This window comes from Rhinoraja longicauda, chromosome 1 (genome assembly GCF_053455715.1).
Source record: "Rhinoraja longicauda isolate Sanriku21f chromosome 1, sRhiLon1.1, whole genome shotgun sequence".
NCBI classification, from domain to species: Eukaryota; Metazoa; Chordata; class Chondrichthyes; order Rajiformes; family Arhynchobatidae; genus Rhinoraja; species Rhinoraja longicauda.
Window position 1 is genome coordinate 38784778 of NC_135953.1, and position 21449 is coordinate 38806226.

The following is a 21449-nucleotide window of genomic DNA, read 5'->3' on the forward strand; positions in this document are numbered from 1 at the left end:
TAAACAGAGATAAGCAGCATTCCTTTCTAACCTTGCTCACATTGCCTGGCTCCACACATAAAATTATACCTTTAGTCCCTAAGGGCACTACCTCTGTCCGTAGCTTCTCTCCTGCTCCTGGTGTACTTGCAGGTTCTGGAAGAAGCAAGGAAGGCAAAGTGAGTATGAGCTACCTCAGGCATGTGTGCTGATCACCACATGGACAGAGGAGTCATTCCTCCAGCTGCTGTTCATTGTGCACAAAGATTTGTTTTATTTATATTATCTTTGCTATATTCCACGGAGGAATTGATCAAATTGTATGGTATTGTAGCCTGAATATAGTTTCTATATAAATTTAGTTTACATGCAAGAAAAATGTTCCAGATGTTGGAGGGGGGGGGGGGGGTCCAGAACCAGGGGTCACGGTTTAAGAATAGGTGGTAGGCCATTTGGGACTGAGATAAGAAAAAACCTTTTCACCCGGAGTTGTGAATCTGTGGAATTCTCTGTCATAGAAGGCAATGGAGGCCAATTCACTGGATGTATTCACGAGAGTTAGATATAGCTGTAAGAGCTAATGGAATCAAGGGATATAGGGAGAAAGTAGGAACGGGATACTGATTTTGGATGATCAAAGGGTCGAATGGCCTACTCCTGCACCTATTTTCTATATCATATCATCATATATATACAGCCGGAAACAGGCCTTTTCGGCCCACCAAGTCCGTGCCGCCCAGCGATCCCCGCACATTAACACTATCCTACACCCACTAGGGACAATTTTTACATTTACCCAGCCAATTAACCTACATACCTGTACGTCTTTGGAGTGTGGGAGGAAACCGAAGATCTCGGAGAAAACCCACGCAGGTCACGGGGAGAACGTACAAACTCCTTACAGTGCAGCACCCGTAGTCAGGATCGAACCTGAGTCTCCGGCGCTGCATTCGCTGTAAAGCAGCAACTCTACCGCTGCGCTACTATGTTTCTATGTTTTCAGCAAGGGTGACTTGACACAGTTCAGATTAATGGTCTCGGACCTGAAATATTACAGATTCTTTCTCCAAGGGTGCGGCTGACTCGCTGAGCATTTCCAGCAATTTTCTGGTTTAATTTCATGATCCATGCAAGTTAGTCTGCTGAAGGGGACTACTTTTATAAATGGCTGCGAATTGCAAATGTGGTGATGGGAACATTCAGTTGGGTAGATCATTTATTTCTCCACTTTGGCATCAGAGAGTCATTGCTCTATTTGCGAGAATTGTTTGCGGTGTGGTCAGTGTACTCTTTTGCTTCAGATGCAAGGACACTTTCATCCTGCAAATCAGGATTCTTCGATGTAGATGGGAGCTTCATTTGCAGTGTGAAGAACATGGAGCCCGTGGAAAGGGTGCAGAAGAAGTTTACCAGAATGCTGCCTGGATTTGCAGGTATTAGCTACAGGGAGAGGCAGGACAAATTTGGATTGTTTTTTTCAGGAATGCTGGAGGCTGAGGTGAGGAAGTAGATAACATTATGAGAGGCATAGCTAGCTAGACTGTTAGAATCTGTTTCCACAGAGTGGAAATGTCAAATACTAGAGGCCATACCTTTAAGGTGGGATGGGGCAAAGTTTAAAAGGAGATATTTTTTATTACACAAAGTTTGGCGGGTGCCTGGAACTCGTGTCAGGGGTAGGGGTGGAGGCATATACGATATTGGCTTTTTAGAGGCATTTAGATAGGCACATGAATATACTGGGAACAGAGTTATCGATCATGTGCAGGCAAATGGGATTAGTTAATAGAATCACTCAACATGGAAACAGGCCCTTTGGCCCAACTTGCCCATGCCATCCAAGATGCCCCATCTATAGGAGTCCCACCTGCCTTCCTTTAGCCCATATCCCTCTAAACCTTTCCTATCCATGTACCTGTCCAAATGACTTTTAAATGTTATAGAATCTTTCTCAACTGCCTCCGCTGGCAGCCTGAATTTAGTAACATGGTGTCAGCACAACAACCTCTCTTGCAATGTCAGCAAAACAAAGGAGCTTGTTATGGACTTCAGGAAGCTTGGTGGTGTGCATGCCCCAATTAGCATCAATGATGTTGATGCAGAAATGGTTGAGAGCTTCAAATTTCTTGGCGTTATTATTACCAACACTCTGTTATGGACCTAACCGCATTGTGTGACAGCCAAGAAGGCACACCAATGCGTCTCCTTCCTGAGGTGATGGGAAATTCAGCGTTTCTCCAAAGACTTTTCCAAGCTTCCACAGATACACCCGAGAAAGCATACAATCAGGTTGCATCACATCTTGGTTGGGAACAGCTCTGCCCAAGACACGTAATTGTACAGAGTTGTAAATGCAGCCCACTCCATCATATAGTCCAGACTCCCCACCACCTACACTTCACACTGCCCTCGAGAAAGCAAACTCAATGCTAGCATTTATTTCAAGAGGGCTTGTTTACAAAAACAGGGATGTAATGCTGAGGCTCTATGAGGCGCTGGTAAGGCGGCGTTTGAAATATTGTGAGCAATTTTGGGCACCATATCTGAGGAAGGGATTGCTGGCTCCAGAGAGGATCTAGAGGAGGTTTACAAGAATGATCCCAGGAATGAGTAGGTTAACCTATGATGAGAGTTTGTCGGCACTGAGCCTGTACTTGCTGGAGTTTAGAAGAATGAGGGGGGACCTCATTGAAACATACAGAATAGTGAAAGGCTTGGATAGAATGGATGTTTCCACTAGTGGGAGAGTCTGGGACTAGAGGTCATAGCCTCAGAATTAAAGGACATTCTTTTAGGAAGGAGATGAGAAATATCTTTAGTCAGAGGGTGCTGAATCTGTGGATTTTTTTTGCCACAGAAGGCTGTGGAGGATACCTTAAAGGCAGAGATAGATACATTTTTGATTAGTACAAGTGTCAATGGTTATGGGGAGAAGGCAACAGAATGGGGTTAGGAGGGAGATAGAACAATCTATTCTGCCATTCAATCATGGGTGACCTATCTTAACACCATTCTCCTGCCTTCTCCCCGTAACCCCTGCTCACCTATTGCACTTGAGTTTGGCTTGGTTTGATTGTATCTATGTATAGTTTATTTGATTTGATTGGATAACATGCAAAACAAAGCTTTTCACTGTACCTCGGTACAAGTGGCAATAATAGACCTAAACCTAAAGTGACTGTTTTTGTGCTGAAGTAGCTCTTTGATTCACACATTGATCACACTTTGGCTAAGTTGATACCTTAAGGCTCCCTTTTCTAAAATACCATTGGAAAAATTATAAGAATATAGGACTTGCCAAAATGTATTTCTCAACTGCTAATCAAGTTCTCCTTGCTGTTACCTTCCCCCTCTTTGGCCTCCAATACTGTGTTAAATGATATGTGTTAAAGAGCAGCAACCCTGAAAATTCAGGTTTTCTCTAAGCTCAAAAGCAATCTTAAACATCCAAAATGGGCCTTTAGTATGAAACTGTATGCCTGATATTGGCATTTATGTACTGCGCTGTAACGTTATAAACCATAGCCGCAGGATCAGAATCACATTGTAACTTGCTCTTTTGAACCACATTAATATCATCAGGGATGGATTTCTAATTTTAAAAAGTCCATTGGCAACCCTACCTTAGCTGGAAGAATGCGGGTTACAGGGGAAAAATCAAAGCCCCAGCTTGGAGGGAAAACAAAAGGAGGACCTGGCTCGGCTCCATTTATGTGGCGACTCTTTGCATACCCTGGGATATGCAAGCAAAGAATTTCACTGTGACTCGTCACATGTGACACTCGACACAGAGTGGCTCGTCATTCATTCATTCAAATATTAGCGTCCCACTTATAAATTGCCCGTTTAGAACAATGCATTGCATAATCAAACCAGGAGAAAAATCCTATACAAACTTCACAGACTTTTTGCCAAATTTTCTGAAAAAGAAGAAAATCTGCATTTGTTCCCGAGTATAAACAACAGAACACTGAAGAGCTAAACACAAGAGTAAAAGAGCCGGAATAGCACATTTTTACTCCCTTACATCCGAACAGATTTTTTAACCACAATTAGCTGCCTTCCCTTTGCTGACTAATACTGAAATATTCATAATCATTTAGATTCTGGGATCCTAATGGTACTGCATGGTACCCATACATCAACAGTCATCAACTACATTTGATAAATTAGTGTTAAACAACCAAATCATTTGATTGATCAATAAGGTCCATTAACAAAAGCCTTGGCAACAAGGCCCAATGAGCAGTGGCATGAAGAACACACAAGATAAAACTACAGTGAATAGGGCAACTCAGCCCAATAGCAACAGAGCAAATAACAAGGGCCAGGGTGATAAATAACACTGGAATTGGAACAACAGGGCTGTTGTTATCACAGCCTAGTAAATGATGCCATTTTGTCTGACATTTAGATGACTTAAAAGCTTATCAAAAGATTTGGCAACTTCCTACCTGGCAGAAATTAACCAGAGGGGCCAGAAACTATATGTAATAGCAGGAGGAAGTTAATAGAGTCCTGGGATATATTTTGATTGTCTGGTTTGGTCAAATCTAGATTTCTTTCTCAACTTAAGTATTTGCCTACTAGGCTGGTTTTCTCTATCCCCTTTTCTCCATTATGTTCCTATTTAAAATGCGGTTCATTGGATTGTTTTCCAGTTCCGAAGGATTGTTCAAGAGTGAAATAGTAAATTGTCTGTTCTCCTCACATATGCTGCTTGACACACTGCACATTCTGTTTTTGATGCAAAATGTTACCATTAACAATATTTTACTTTATGTATTTGTGAGATTGTTGGCAAGTTGGTTGTACAGTTTGATCAGCAACGGAAGAATGCTAGGCATGACAAAACACTATCAACACGAGTGCAAATCCAAATTTAAATGTCTTTTTTGAAATTTTGAAATTATATCCAACTTCTGGAAATGTTATTCATGATGTCCTGTAAGCTGTTGTAACTTGGTGGCCATAGTAATTGAATTCATGTGCCCTGATGATTTGGAGACAACAGAAAACAATGTTAACATTGTAGAAACTTGCAGTTGTCTAGAAAGGGATAATTATTCTTTATCATTTGAGCAAGCATGTAGTCAAGTCAAATTTATTTGTCACATACACATACACGATGTGCAGTGAAATGAAAATGGCAATGCCTGCGGGTTGTGCACAAAAATAATTACAGTTACAGCATATAAATAAAGTTAATAAGTTACTATTAATGTCGACAAAAATTTAGTCTCTGGGGTTATAAAAGTTGACAGTCCTGATGGCCTGTGGGAAGAAGCTCCGTCTCATCCTCTCCGTTTTCACAGCGTGACAGCGGAGGCGTTTGCCTGATCGTAGCATCTGGAACAGTCTTTACCTAATTACCTTAGTTACCTTCTTGACAGTAATTACCTTCTTGAGAAATGGCTTCCAGTTTATCAAAAATATGATTGTAATTTTCATTATCATTTGGTCCAATCTGCAAAATCAGAACATTGAAACCATTTAAAAGTCTGACTAACAGACCACAGGATTTCATTTAATTAAATAGCTTATTCATAGCAGATACTGCAAATTAACAGCACAAAGGTCTGAAGCATCTCCAGAAGTCATAACAATCACCTGTGGCCATCATGCCACAAAGAAAATTAGTAGGACAAATGACCAAAGGGCTAGATATTAAAGGAGTGCCTGCATAAAGGAAAATAAAAAGAGTCAGGAAGAAATTCCGGAACTTAGGTGGACACAAAGTGCTGGAGTAACTCAGCGGGTCAGGGAGCATCTCTGCAGAACATGAATGGTTGATGTTTCAGGCAGAGACCCAAAGTCAGGTCTTGGCAAATTAAGACTCATTACCCAGAGGTGGAATGCTTACGAGCATGGAGAGGAATTATCAAGAGCTTTGAATTTTGTTTATTATTATCTGTTAAATACTATCTTTACAAACCCGTTGTGCTGCTGTTGCAAACAAGAATTTCATTGTTCCATTTTGGTACATATGACAATAAAACACTCTTAACTCTCGATAGAGGAATATAAAGTTATAGTAGATTACAGTGAAATAGAGCAAGACCAAGGAGAAATTTGTGAGCGTGGAATTTATCAAACCAAGGCATTACTAAACTGGAAGCCACAGTAGATCTGTAGGCACAGAGGTGATGGGTTAACTGGACTCAGTGTGGAGGGGACATGGCAACACAGTTCGGATGACTACAGTGTTAAGGAGAGTAGAGATATTGATGGCAGGAAAGCTTTGGAACAAATCAACTCTCGTGATAAAAAGAGGGTTAAAGCACAAGCTGGCCTGGAATGAACAATGTTAAGAAGGTGGAGACTAATGGTTTGAGCAATGGCATGGATATGTTTGTAGTTTATCCTGCAAGATAAAAAATAGACACACAAATATTGAAGCCTTGTTCATTTCTAGACAGTTGCCTGGGAACAGGTTAGAGTAAGAAATAATGTTTGTGATATGGAGCCCTGACCTGTGGTTTCAATCTTCCCAATATTTGACAATTTAAAAAGAGTGGAGGTCAAAAGAGTTTCTGAGAAATAATTAATGTTGTAGCATAGGAATGAGGATCACATTTTTTGCTTGATTTGCTGAGGAGCAGAATATGGATGCCAAACGAGTGGGGTTAATAGGTTCTTGACCCAGACTCGCTACCACAGCCACATCTGTTAAAAAAAACTTCTCTACATCGGCGAGACCATATGCAGGCTCGACGATCATTTCACTCAACACCTTCGCTCAGTCCGCCTTAACCAACCTGATCTCCCGGTGGCTGAGCACTTCAACTCCCCCTCCCATTCCCAGTCTGACCTTTCTGTCATGGGCCTCCTCCAGTGCCATAGTGAGGCCCACCAGAAATTGGAGGAACAGCACCTCATATTTCACTTGGGCAGCAGCGGCATGAACATTGACTTCTCCAACTTTAGATAGTTCCTCTGTCCATTTCATCCCCTCCCCTTCTCAGTTCTCCCTCTGCTTCCTGTCTCCACCAATATCCTTTCTTTGTCCCACCCCCCTGACATCAGTCTGAAGAAGGGTCTCGACCCGAAACGTCACCCATTCCTTCTCTCCTGAGATGCTGCCTGACCCGCTGAGTTACTGCAGCATTTTGTGATACCGGGGTTAATTGGTAGTTTGTGGGGAGATCTAAAGTGTTCAAAAGTGATAGGCGCAGAATTAGGCCATTTGGCCCATCAAGCCTACTCTGCCATTCAATCATGGCTGATCTATCTCTCCCTCTCAACCCTATTCACCTGCCTTCTCCCCATAACCCCTGGCACTCCTGAAGTATGCTCATGTGAGCAAGATAGGAAGCCATTGCTGGGTAAGACTGATAGATGAGATTGGGATCATGCATGTGTGGTCCCTACCATCTGGCTAATGGTGTTGAGACATTGATGGAGGATGATGTGCTCATCCTAATCAAAGGATCAAGAGATTAAGGATTAAATTCAGGATGGAGTATTAATTACATCTGTCACAATTGTACAGGATGTTATTCATGATTTAGGTCAGAGTTGTTTAATCCAACTGCAGGGGCATAAATTGGATAGGAAGGCACTTATTTGGAAGGATTCATCAGGATGTATTCAAGAGAGAGTTAGATATACAGCTCTTGGGGCTAACGGAATCAAGGGATATGGGGAGAAAGTAGGAGTGGGGGAACTGATTTTGGGTGATCAGCCATGATCATATTGAATGGTGGTGCTGGTTCGAAGGGCTGAATGGCCTTCTCCTGCACCTATTTTCTATGTATTTAGACCCACTGGGGTAGGAAATGGTTTGCAAATGATGATGATGATGAGGAACTGCAAGGTGCTGGTGCAATTCGATTGGGCAGCATTTGTTGAGGGAATGGGCAGATGACATGACAAGTCAAGACCCTGGTTCAGACCGATTACAGTAGGGGGGAAGAAAGTTGTAGGAGCAGGATAAAATGTGGAGGTGATAAGTGGAGACAGTGGGGGTTTATTGGCAGATGGGTGGAGTAAAGTGACAAAGGCTAGAGGTGAAAAGGAGATAAAAGGGTGCACGATAAGGAGAGGAGTGGTGTAAAATACGACACAGAGCTCTTTCACACCTGGAGAAGTCGAATAACACTGAGAATCATGTTTTTTGATTTCTCCAGTGCATTCAATATCATCCAGCCGGGGCTTCTGGAGGGCAAGCTGGAGCGCACAGGAGTGGATCACCACCTCACATCCTTGATTCTGGACTATCTCACCAACTGACCACAGTAAATGAAGACAAAGGACTATGTCTCGGACAGGGTGGTCTGCAGCACAGAGTGGTCTGCTGCACCTGCGGAAATCCACCACCATCTCCCTGGTTTTCCCCACGTTGATCCGGAAGCAGTTCCACTGGCACCAGTCCACAAACTCCATTCTTGTTCACCCTGTACACTGTGGACTTCAGGCACAGCTCTGCAAACTGCTATCTACAGAAGTTCTCTGACGACTCTGCCATCGTCGGTCTCATCACAGGCGACGATGACAGGGCGTACAGAGAACTGATCAAGGAGTTTTTTGGACTGGAGCCAGCGGAACCGCCTCCGGATCAACGCGGGGAAAACCAGGGAGATGGTGGTGGATTTCCGCAGGCGCAGCCAAGTCCCCCCGACATCAGTGAACATCCAGGGAATGGACATCGGGAGGGTGGACTCTGAAGTACCTGGATGTTTACCTCAACAATAAACTTGACTGGACCGAAAACATCAATGCGCTATACAAAAAGGGCCAGAGCAGACTTTATCTGCTGAGGAGACTCAGGTCCTTTGGAGTGCAGGGGGCACTCCTAAGAACCTTCTACAACACTGTAGTTGCATCAGCCATTTTCTATGAAGTGGTCTGCTGGAGCAGCAGCATCTCAGCAGCCAGGGGGGGGGGGGGGGGGGGGGAGGGGGAAGAGACTTGACAAGCTGGTCAGGAAGGCCAGCTCTGTCCTGGGTTGCCCCCTCGACTCAGTACAGGTGGTGGGAGAGAGGAGGATGATGGCAAAGTTAACATCGCTGGTGGACAACAACTCCCACCCCATGCAGGACACTGTCACTGCACTGAGTAGCTCCTTCAGTGACGGACTCCTTCACCCCAAGTGTGTGAAGGAGAGATATAGGAGGTCCTTCCTTTCGCTGCTGTGAGACTGCACAACCAGCACTGCTCCCAGCAGACGAGTCAACAGTAACAGTTAAGGAATACACAGTAAATTGATGACAATTTATCCTTGTCTTTACTTTTATTTATAATGAATGATGTCTTGCTATCCACTTTGCTGCTGTAACACTGTAAATTTCCCTGGTGTGGGACAAATAAAGGAATATATTATTATTATAAAAGGTAATGATGGAGGTAGGGATATGGGTAGGATGGAGGCAAGCGGAGGGGAAGAGGGATAAAGGGGGAAATGGGGAACTCGGAGGTAGGAGATGAATGAATGGTGGAACGTAAAGGAACAGAATGACTGGGGGTGATGGGCCGGCGGTTGAGGTCGGGCGGGCAGTGGGTGCTGGAAGTCAGTCGAGGACGCGCCATCCAGAACAAAGAAGGACCATTGGGGACTAAATGGAATACTTTGTAACTTTGTCAGCGCCCTATATGTGGTGACTCTTTGCATATTTGTGTTAGCAGAACAAAGAATCTCACTGTGACATGTCAAATGTGATACTAAAGCATCATTCGTTCATAAAAGAGTTGGAAATGAGAGAGTGGAATGGGAGTGCAGTGGGGGCCGTAGAAAAAAGTGGGTATTACTTGCAGTTTGGAGAGTTCAAAGGTCATACCATTGGGTTGTAAGCTGCCCAAGTAGAATATGAGGTGCTGTTCATCCACTTTGACAATGGAGGAGACCCAGTACTGAGAGGTCATTATATGAATGGGAAGGGACGGTAAAATAGATTGCAACTGGGTGATGTGGTAGGCCTTGACGGACCGAGCACAAGTACTCGGCAAAGCAGTTGAGTCTATGCTTGGTCTCATTGATAGAAAGGAGGCCACATTGAAGCTTGGAGATGCACATGAGCCTCTCTGTCTTACCTGCTGATGTCCCTGAAAGGAAGTGAAGGAGGAGGCTTTGGGAGAGGTGTTACATTCCCCACGTTTGCAGGGTGAAGGTACCTGGGAAGGGGATGGGTTTTGTGGGAAGAGATGAGTGAACATAGGAGTTGCAGAGGGAGTGGTATCTAGGGAGATGGGAAGATGCAAGTGGTGGTGGTGGGGGTCATGTTACCAGTGGTGAAAATGATCGAGATTTGTGAAAGTATTGGATGCAGGGTCTGGTGGGTGAAAGAGGATGACCGGGGGAACTCTATCCTTGTTCCGTTTGGGGGGGGGGGGGGGGTGGGGAGTGTGGGAGGAAGTGTGGTCGAGGTAACTGTGGGTTGTAGCAGACAACAAAGTACAGTCTGTCCTCTGAGAGCGAAAGCACAATCAGAGTTTGCGTGGAAATTAGTGGCAACTTGATAAAATCAACAAGGCACCTGGATATAATGGATAAATAGTTGGGGACTGATGCCAGGATACATTTGGAACAAGAAATGGGCAACATATCCAACAAATAGACAGGGATAGCTGGGGCCATGCAAAGGCCCATGGCTACACCTTTGACTTCAAAAAAGTGAGGGAGAGAAAAGAGGAGTTGTTAAGGAGGAGGACAAGTTCTACAAGGCAGAGAGTATGTAAGACACAAAATGCTGAAGTAACTCAGCGGGACAGGCAGCATCTCTGGAGAGAAGGAATGGGTGATGTTTCGGGTCGAGACCCTTTTTCAGACCCGTCTCGACCCGAAACGTCACCCATTCCTTCTCTCCAGAGATGCTGCCTGTCCCGCTGAGTTACTCCAGCATTTTGTGTCTATCTGTGGTTGAAACCAGCTTCGGCAGTTCCTTCCTACACACTGTTAAATATCACCATCTCCTCAGGTGAGAGAAATAAATTGTGATTATCAGCCTGTTAAGAAAGATCCAGAGCTTCTCCCAGGAATCCAACCTTTACTTTAAAGTAAGTGGGGGAATGTCTAGGCTGCAGACATGTGACATTTTATATTGGCTTTTCCAAATCCCTGTATGTAGCAATAGGAGATGAAATGAATGCCTTCTCACCACATTGGAAGACTCAACCTGAAAATGTGGATTTATATGCTCTGCAGATCAAGCAGTTGAAACTGTCCTTTTCACAACTTCCTTTTAATGTTGACTTAACATTAGCTACACCCAGTCATTGCATAGCATTAACAAAGCAACAAAACGCAGAGTTCATTGCAAAATCACGAGAAACAAAGAGCCAATTCTTTAATCTAGCATTTCTGGCAGGGATCTGTGCCTGGGGGAATATAGACTAAAATGCCATGGGCTTGATTCTCTGACCCAAATTCCCTGTGAATGCTGTTCCCCATGGAGAGCAAAGAGAGAGCCGCAATAAATCAGAGGCTGTCACACCGAGGTTGTCCAGAGGTCTAAGGTGACTGTGTTCAGTATTACATTCCCAGGACATGTGGGGAACAGCTAAATCTTGTCGTGTTCAACACTGCCACATGGCTAATCCCCGGTATCAAGTGCAGCTGAAAGATCAGCAACTTGGTGAAAGATGCTCTTTGGTCAGCCTGTAACTTGTTGGCCTCCTAACAATGTGAGACGGTTATCAGGGAATGTTGCAGACTGGCCTATTCCAGACTGTAAGAGTATGTGCTGAGGGACTCACTGAAGCTTGGTGCAGCCAACTGCAAGGCTGTGGGGGGGGGGGGGGGGAGACCAGTATAGAGTCAGGTGGGGACACCTCTTAAACAAGGAAAGGGATATCAGCCCAGGGGGTCATAAGAGTAGCAGTGGTGTTTTGTTTTTGTTTAAACACAAGTGCGAATACTACTGAGTATGACACAAATCAATGTATAGACACTGCAAATGTATAGAGCTTTTGCACAGTTTTATGTATGTATTTTTTATTCCAAATAAATTTTATGTTTCGAAAAAATCCCTGCTAGCAGGACAACTTTTAAAATCTTAGATTCCTTACCACGTGAAGAAAGACTAGGCTTATACTCGCTGGAATTCAGAAGACTGAGAGGGGATCTTATTGAAACATATAAAATTCTTAAGGGGTTGGAGAGGCTAGATGCGGAAAGATTGTTCCCGATGTTGGGGAAGTCCAGAACCAGGGGTCACAGCTTAAGGATAAGGGGGAAGTTTTTTAGGACCGAGATGAGAAAACATTTCTTCACACAGAGAGTGGTGAGTCTGTGGAATTCTCTAGCTAAAGGGATCAGGGGGTATGGAGAGAAGGCAGGTACAGGTTACTGAGCTGGATGATCAGCCATGATCATATTGAATGGCGGTGCAGGCTCGAAGGGCCGAATGGCCTACTCCTGCACCTATTTTCTATGTTTCTATGTTTCTATCCCTTGCATTACAAATTGCTAAAAATCTGTATCAGCACTGAATTTTCATTGCAATTCCTCATCAGGGGCATATCTACGGAAAATAGCTCCTATGGCAAGCACTGAAATTACACCCCTGTTGCCAGCCGTCTTTCCAAATTAGGGTAATGTCCAATTCACCTCTACCCCATTGCGGACATTTCACTGTCTATGCAAACGACACACTACAATGTTGGGAACTATATTCAGCACTTTGTATCTTTCCCTTTGCCCTGCCTATTGTGGTTGAGCTTGCCTTGAATGGATTTATGTATAGTATTACCCGATCTGATTGGATTGGTGGGGAAGATGCTGGCGTCAATTATTAAAGAGGTAATAACGGCACATTTGGATAGCAGTAAGAGGATTGGTGCAAGTCAGCATGGATTTATGAAGGGGAAATCCTGCTTGACTAATCTTCTGGAGTTTTTTGAGGAAAATGGATGAAGGAGAGCCAGTGGATGTAGTGTATCTAGACTTTCAGAAAGCCTTTGATAAGGTCCCACACGGGAGGTCGGTGAACAAAATTAGAGCACATGGTATTGGGGGTAGGGTATTGATATGGATAGAGAATTGGTTGGCAGACAGGAAGCAAAGAGTAGGAATAAACGGGTCCTTTTCAGAATGGCAGGAAGTGGCAAGTGGAGTGCCGCAAGGCTCGGTGCTGGGGCCGCAACTGTTTACAATATATATTAATGATTTGGATGATGGAATTAGAAGTAACACGAGCAAGTTTGCAGATGACACAAAGCTGGGTGGCAGTGTGAACTGCAAAGAGGATGTTAGGAGGTTGCAGGGTGACTTGGACAGGATGAGTGAGTGGGCAGATGCATGGCAGATGCAGTATAATGTAGATAAATGTGAGGTTATCCACTTTGGCAGCAAAAACAAGGAGGCAGATTATTATCTCAATAATGTCAGATTAGGTAAAGGGGATGTGCAACGAGACCTGGGTGTCCTATTCACCTCTGCCCCATTGCGTGCAGGTACACCAGGCAATGAAGAAAGCTAATTGCATGTTGGTCCTCATTAAGTATAGGATTCGAATATAGGAGCAAAGAGGTCCTTCTGCAGTTGTATAGGGCCCTGGTGAGACATCTGGAGTATTGTGTGCAGTTTCGGTCTCCTAATTTGAGGAAGGACATCCTTGCTATTGAGGCCATGCAACGTAGGTTCACGAGGTTAATCCCTAGGATGGCGGGACTGTCATATGAGGAAAGATTGGAAAGACTGGGCTTGTATTCACTGTAGTTTAGAAGGATGAGAGGGGATCTTATAGAGACGTATAAAATTATCAAAGGACTGGACAAGCTAGATGCAGGAAAAATGTTCCCAATGTTGCGGGAGTCCAGAACCAGGGGCCACAGTCTAAGAATAAAGGGGAGGCCATTTAAAACTGAGGTGAGAAGAAACTTTTTCACTTAGAGTTGTGAATTTGTGGAATTCTCTGCCACAGAAGGCAGTGGAGGCCAATCCACTGGATGAATTTAAAAGAGAGTTAGACAGAACTCAAGGGGCTAGTGGAATCAAGGGATATGGGGAGAAGGCAGGCATAGGTTACTGATTGTGGATGATCAGCCATGATCACAATCAATGGCGGTGCTGGCTCGAAGGGCTAAATGGCCTCCTCCTGCACCTATTTGCTATGTTCCTATGCTTCTATGATAGCATGAGAAAGAGTTTTTTCTGTCCCCCGTGACAAGAGTAAACCTAAACCAAAATGTGGTGGAGGGAGTGGACCGAAGCTGGGAAGCCTGGCAGAGATCATGGTCTGTAGTCAAATTGGAGCTTAGGAGAATGAAAACATGTGATAGAGGAAATGACGATAGGTGGGGGAGGAGTGTCAACAGGCAGCAAAGGAGTGGGGAATTTGGTCACATTAACAAATGGCCGAAGAAAACTGTGGGCTGAACCACGGGAAATGATGGGAGAGGAGCATCAGAGAAGAGCGTAACAAGGCCTTGAGGGAACGGGGATCAGGTCATAGTTGAGATGGTTTCTGACTCCTTTGTACTGTGATATCCTTTTGCACATGATGCAAGAAGAGATAATGGGATCGGATAATAGAGCTGAGGAATCTGATCGGAATCAGAAACGCCGTAATACTCTTGTAGCTGTGGTGGTCTTGTAGTCTGCAATATTTTGGCGCGACTCATTAGTTTGAATAATTGTACAATTGTCCAAGTTGAAGGCATTCCACTAAATTGAAGGAAGTTATCTGGCCATCCTAGTTCTTCTCACTCATGATAATCAAAGACAGATCATACATCTGAAGAAAATTAATTTTACACTATCTAAGGATGGCTTGTCTGACTTTAATAGAAACTGTTCTGTGGTGCCCCCCTTCAAGTGGCGCCCAGGGCATATGCCATAACCTGGATACGCCACTGTTCCTCAAGGAGATTCATTCTTATCTAGAATAATCTCTAGGGCAAGATTAGGGATGCAAAACCTTTGTTATTCAAATATCAAATGTTGTGTTGTGGATTGTGACAGAGGGTTAAAATCAAGAGTTGAGTGGAATTGTTAATCTACGTGAATCTAATAGAATTGATCAGCCAGCAATGAGCAAAGCACAAAGTGCTGAAGGAACTCAATGGGTCGGGCAGCATCCATGGAAGGAATGGAGAGGCGATGATTTGGGTCGGGACCTTTCTTCAGACTGATTTTCAGCAGAGTTTTCACTCATAATTCCATATCAGTTTTATGTGTGAAACTTTAATATATTTCCACCTTCAAACCCTACCCTTCACTCAGACTTCAGCAGCCTGGTCTCCATGTTCTTAAATTTCGTACCCAAATCTTTGTATCGTTTAAGAAGGAACTGCAGATGCTGGTTTACACCAAAGATAGACACAAAATGTTGGAGTAAGTCAGCTAGACAGGCAGCATCTCTGGAGAGAAGGAATGGGTGACGTTTGGGGTCGAGACCCTTCTTCAGAATGGTGAAGGAGGTTCTCGATCTCAAACACCACCCATTCCTTCGCTCCAGAGATGCTGCATCACGCGGAGTTACTCCAGCATTTTGTGCCAATCTTGCTATTGTTTTCTTTAAGCCAACCGCTTTGAACAAATGTTCTTTCGTTACTCCGAATTGTCTCTTCTTGGCCCACCACCAACTTGCTTCTGGCAATCCTTTGCGAACAGCCATTATTTTACCCCCCGTGCATATTTTCCACTGTGGCAGCACAATGTGCAGCTAGTAGAGCTTTTGCCTCAAGTTCAGAGACCCAGGTTCAATCCCGACCTCAGATCCTATTTTTGTAGAGTTTGCAGGTTGTCCCTGAGAATGCACGGATTTCATTCAGATGTTCTGATTTCTGCTAAATATGTAGTAGAGTAGTTGGTCACTGTGAACTGATCCAAGTGTGAAGGCGAGTGGTATAATCTGGTAGCAGTTGATGAGAATGTGGGGAGAATTTTAAAAATGGGATCAAGAGCCAAGAGTGTTTAATTGTCATATGTCCCAGACAGAACAATGAAACTCTTACTCACAGCAGCACCACAGAATACGAAAACATAGTACACTGTACTATGTTTCCTGCGCTGCACCTTTCAAACGTCCAAAATTGGCAGCATAATGAACAATGTGTTAAAATATAGCACTCTGTACTATGTACTGGGATCAATGCAAGATTAGTGTAAATGGGTGGATGATAGGCGGCATGGATTCAGTGGACTGATGGGTCCGTTTCTGTGCTCGCTCTCTCTCTCTTTCTATTAAAGGTGTATGGGGACCAAATTTTTTCATTTTGCACAAAATGTTATTATAATTTTAACTGCCAGCCCTATAGCTATTTTCATTTGAGTTATATCAGTATAATAACAGTTTTATAGTAATCACAATTTATAACAGGGCATTTGCCAGACGATTTTAGATATAATGGCCTGACAAATTTGTAAGAATATTGCAGAAGGTTTGTTGCTGGTACCAACTGTCCTTAAAACCACAACCAAAATATGATCCAAATAATTTACACAATGGTCTGAATTGCCTTGTTCCGTGCTGTTACCATTCTACAATGTTGTTATTCTATGCTCATGCACACAAAAGTTCTAATTTTCCTATGCTAACAAAAGCTCACTTTAAAGCATAAGATTACCAGTTTCCATGTCGGTACACATGAATAATTAATTTCAAGTTAATCCACATCCATCTTGATCTCATGTGTGCACATTAATTTATTATTGAACAAGAAAGACAAAGGTTAATACCTTGTCAAGAATGCATTGAACATGTGAATAATCAGCACGCTGTAGTTAAATGAACGAAACACAGCTCTTAAATATTTGTGGATTCAAATAAATAAATATTTGAGTTTGAATTCAGCTGAAGAAAATGGATCAGTAAAAATCAGACTCATACAACGAATAAGTGATATGTCTCCCACGTCTTACCTGAAACAGTACTCCCAGAACTACAAGACCATCTGCTTCCTGTGCTGCACCTTTCAAACTTCCATATTTGGCAGCGTAATGAACAATGTGCATCTGAAACATGCAAATGAACAAGTTACCTCTGTGAAGGTCCTGGCTTTGATTCTAGTTGGGCTTAATGTATATTGTTGTGATAATGCCAGCTTGATTAATGGTCTGATCGAGACTGGTTCTACAAACACTAGCTTCATTGTGCAGCTGTGCAGTGTAATGAACTACTTTTGTATAGGCATGTGGCTATGCAGGGAATGGAGGGCTATGGATCATGTGCTGGCAAATGAGATAGGTTTATCTTGGCATTATGCTCAGCAATTCCTGTGCTGTACTTTTCTATGTTCCTTTCCTTCATTTTCAAGCCGTATGGGAACGTTGTCATCTTTTATCTGTATAGTCAAATATATTATTTTCAAAACAAAATAAGAACTGGTGGCGCAGCGGTAGAGTTGCTGCCTTACAGCGAATGCAGCGCTGGAGACACAGGTTCGATCCTGACTACGGGCGCCGTCTGTACGGAGTTTGTACATTCTCCCCGTGACCTGCGTGGGTTTTCTCCGAGATCTTCGGTTTCCTCCCACACTTCAAAGACGTACAGGTTTGTAGGTTGATTGGCTTAGTAAATGTAAAAATTGTCCCTAGTGGGTGTAATGAACTCCAAAAGTAGTTCATTACACTGCACAGCTGCACAATGAAGCTAGTGTTTGTAGAACTGTTAGTGTGCGGGGATCGCTGGGCGTCACGGACCCGGTGGGCCGAAGGGCATGTTTCTGCGCTGTATCTCTAAATCTAAAATCTAAATAAAAAATGCTGGAAGAACTCTGCAGGTCAGCAACATCTCTGGAGGCAGTGGGATGGTCAACATTTCTGGTCGAGATGCTACAATAGGATGGAGAATTATAGAGGGAAGAACACCAGTACAAAGAAGTCAGGGGGAAGGGCGAGACAGAGATTGGTAGGTGATAAGTGGAACTAGGTGAAGTGGGGATGATGAGCAGATGAAACCAGGTGAGGCAGAGGCTGGTGGGTGATAGGTGGAAACAGCGGTCCATTGATTTATGCTGTGCTTAGGATTGGCTGTAAAATACGTTCAGGTATGTAGGTTAATTGGCTGGGTAAATGTAAAAATTGTCCCTAGTGGGTGTAGGATAGTGTTAATGTATGGGGATCGTTGGGCGGCACGGACTTGGTGGGCCGAAAAAGGCCTGTTTCCGGTTGTATATATATGATATGATGATATGATATGATATAATATCTTTGAGGTAGCTACCTTGTTATTAACTGTTCTCTAGGTCACAACAATGGAATAATGCTCTGTTGAGACTTGGCAATCTAATCTGGAGAAGCCCTTGGAATAACAGCCATGTTGTGCAGCAGTTCTAATATTGTACAGTTTTTCACCACAAGGTTGCAAAGCAACCCATCCTGACAAAAGATCTCAGACCTAATGTCAGATCTTAGCTCCCACATTCGATGCAATACGGAGCAGCCCAGCACCGAACGCGGCTGCGAGAAAACAGGAAAAAGTACAACCAGAAAACGTAACGTACTTACCTTCACCACGAAGAATTCCAGGGCGACAGCACGTCCTCACACAGCAACATCGCGCTCTCCAAAGCGCTGCAAACCACGCACGGAGCAGCCCAGTAGCGGTGGGAAAAACCCTACCTGCACCGGAATCCAGTCGAAGCCCGTGGCGGTGAGTACAGACCCAACGGCAGCAGCGGCAGGTCCAAATCCAATGGCAGCGGCGGCAGGTCCCACGGCGGCGGCAGGTCCAACGGCAGCAGCAGCAGGTCCAGGTCCAACGGCAGCAGCAGCAGGTCCAGGTCCAATGGCAGCGGCAGGTCTAACAGCAGCAGCAGGTCCAGGTCCAACGGCAGCAGCAGCAGGTCCAGGTCCAACGGCAGCGGCAGGTCCAACAGCAGCAGCAGGTCCAGGTCCAACGGCAGCAGCAGCAGGTCCAACGGCAGCAGCAGCAGGTCCAGGTCCAACGGCAGCAGCAGCGTGTCCCCCAAGGCACCGCAGCTCCCGGAAGGCGGATCGCACATGGAGCCGCATGGAGCTGCTCAACATCGGACACGGCTACGGGAGACTGGCTGGTGAGTACCACAAAACCCTCACCAAAGTCCCGACGGAGCTTGGTAGAACAGGTCCCTGGACCACCACACCGGGGGGTTGGAGACGGAGCCAGCGCAGGGAGAGGAAGCAAAAACGTGGTCGGAGAGCGGGGGTGCAGGCCAGGCTAAGGAGGGCCCCACAAAGACCATCCTTACCAAGCATCTTTCTCGCCAATGTCCGGTCACTCTCCAACAAGCTGGATGAGGTAAGGCTGTGGATCAACACCCAGCGATCCCTGAAAGACTGCTGCGCGCTGATCTTCACGGAGACGTGGCTCAACGCGCTGGTCCCCGACGGGGCTGTGGAGCTAACAAACCGCTCACTACATCGTGCTGATAGAACAAAGGACTCCAGTAAGAGCAAGGGCGGTGAGCTCTGCATCTACATCAACAATGACTGGTGCACCAACCACACTGCAATAGAGAGCTACTGCTCTCCAGACCTGGAGTACTTACTGCTCAAATGTAGGCCATTCTATCTGCCGCGGGAGTTTACGGTGGTCATCATCATGGCCGTATACATCCCCCCACAGGCTAATGCTAACCTAGCACTAGCACAGCTGCACCCGGCCATCAGTAAGCAGCAGGATGCCCACCCCAACGGTGCCTTCATTGTTGCAGGGGACTTCAATCAGGTCGACCTACGAGCCTCGCTCCACAAATTCCAACAGCATGTGCAGTGCCCTACCAGGGGCTCAAACACACTGGATAAGGTGTACACCAATGTAAAGGACGCCTACAGAGCTCTCCCCTGCCCACCCCTGGGACAATCCGATCACCTCTCACTGTTTCTACTGCCCGCATACAAACCCCTCATCCGCAAGACCAAACCCACAATAAAGACGGTCAAAATATGGCCCGAGGATGCCACCCTACAACTCCAGGACTGCTTTGATCGCACCGACTGGGACCTGTTTGAACAACAGGCCACCTACGGTTCAGAGGTAGACTTGGAGGAATACGCATCCACTGTGCTCTCCTACATCAACTGCTGTGTGGAGAATGTCACGGAGGACAAGGAGATAAAGATGTTCCCAAACCGGAAACCCTGGATGAACAAGGAGGTACAGAACCTGCTGAGGGCACGCAACAATGCCTTTAAATCTGGTGACACTTCAGCATACAGTGTTGCCAGGTCAAACCTGAACAAAGGTATTAAAAGGGCCAAAGACACCCACAGGCAACGGGTGGAAGACCACTTCAACACCACGGACACCAGAAGCATGTGGCAGGGTGTCAGGGACATCACTGGCTACAAGAGCAGCCCTGCCTGCCCCCACAGCGATATGGCACTGACCAACGAGCTTAACACCTTCTTTGCCCGCTTTGAAACTGGCAAAACCACCTTGAGTGAAAGAACCCCAGCCGAGGCGGTGGGACAGGTCTTGCAACTGAGCACACAGGAGGTACAACGCGCTCTGCAAAGGGTCAACCCACGCAAGGCTGCAGGACCGGATGGAGTTCAAGGAAGAGTACTGAAGGACTGTGCTGAACAGCTGGCTGAGGTATTCACCAGGATCTTTAACCTGTCATTATCTCTGGCTACGGTCTCCAAGTGCCTGAAGTCGGCTATCATAGTTCCGGTGCCGAAAAAAGCCAAGATGTCCAACCTGAACGACTACCGCCCGGTTGCCCTAACGCCGATAGTCATGAAGTGCTTTGAGAGACTGGTCCTCTCACACATCAAATCCAGCATCCCTGACTCACTGGACCCACATCAATTTGCATACAGGGCAAATAGATCCACAGAGGACGCCATCTCTCTGGCTCTTCACACTGTCCTGACTCACCTAGAGAGACAATGACAATGACGTGAGGATGCTATTCATAGACTATAGCTCCGCCTTCAACACGGACATCCCCACCAAGCTCATCACCAAACTCCACCAGCTAGGCCTCAGCTCGTCATTATGTGACTGGATCCTGGACTTCCTGCTGGAACGACCGCAGGCAGTGAGAATGGGCCCGCACCTGTCCTCCACTATCACCCTGAGTACCGGCACACCACAGGGCTGTTTTCTGAGCCCCATGCTCTACTCCCTCTTCACACACGACTGTGTTCCTGCATTCGACACCAACACCATTGTCAAGTTTGCAGACGACACAACGGTGATCGGGCTTATCACCAACGGGGATGAAACAAACTATAGAGCGGAGGTGCAGAACCTGGCGGACTGGTGCTCGGATAACAACCTGTCCCTAAATACCACCAAGACCAAGGAGCTGATCATCAACTTCCGTAGGTCACATAACGGGGAATATACCCCGATCTCTATCAACGGGGACAGTGTGGAGAGAGTGTCCAGCTTCAAGTTTCTGGGCACTCACATTTCGGAGGACCTAACATGGTCCAATAACACTACTGCGCTGGTCAAGAAGGCACAACAAAGACTGTTCTACTTAAGAACACTGAAAAAGTCTGGTCTACCCCAACAGCTGCTGACGACCTTCTACCGCTGCACCATAGAGAGCATCCTAACGCATGGCATCCCTGTGTGGTACCTCAGCTGCACGGA

At 45.3% G+C, this 21449-nt stretch overlaps 1 protein-coding gene across 2 annotated transcripts in view; it reads right to left on the bottom strand.

Moving 5' to 3' along the window:
• Positions 1-21449, bottom strand: part of ca9 (carbonic anhydrase IX) — a 95826-nt gene that overhangs the window by 46655 nt on the left and 27722 nt on the right. For both annotated transcript variants that reach the window (XM_078409821.1, XM_078409825.1), the window contains exons 5-6: positions 16781-16873; positions 5380-5446 (exon numbers count right to left, since the gene is read on the bottom strand). In XM_078409821.1, the coding sequence (XP_078265947.1) occupies positions 5380-5446; positions 16781-16873 (160 nt within the window). The remainder of the gene's footprint in view (positions 1-5379; positions 5447-16780; positions 16874-21449) is intronic.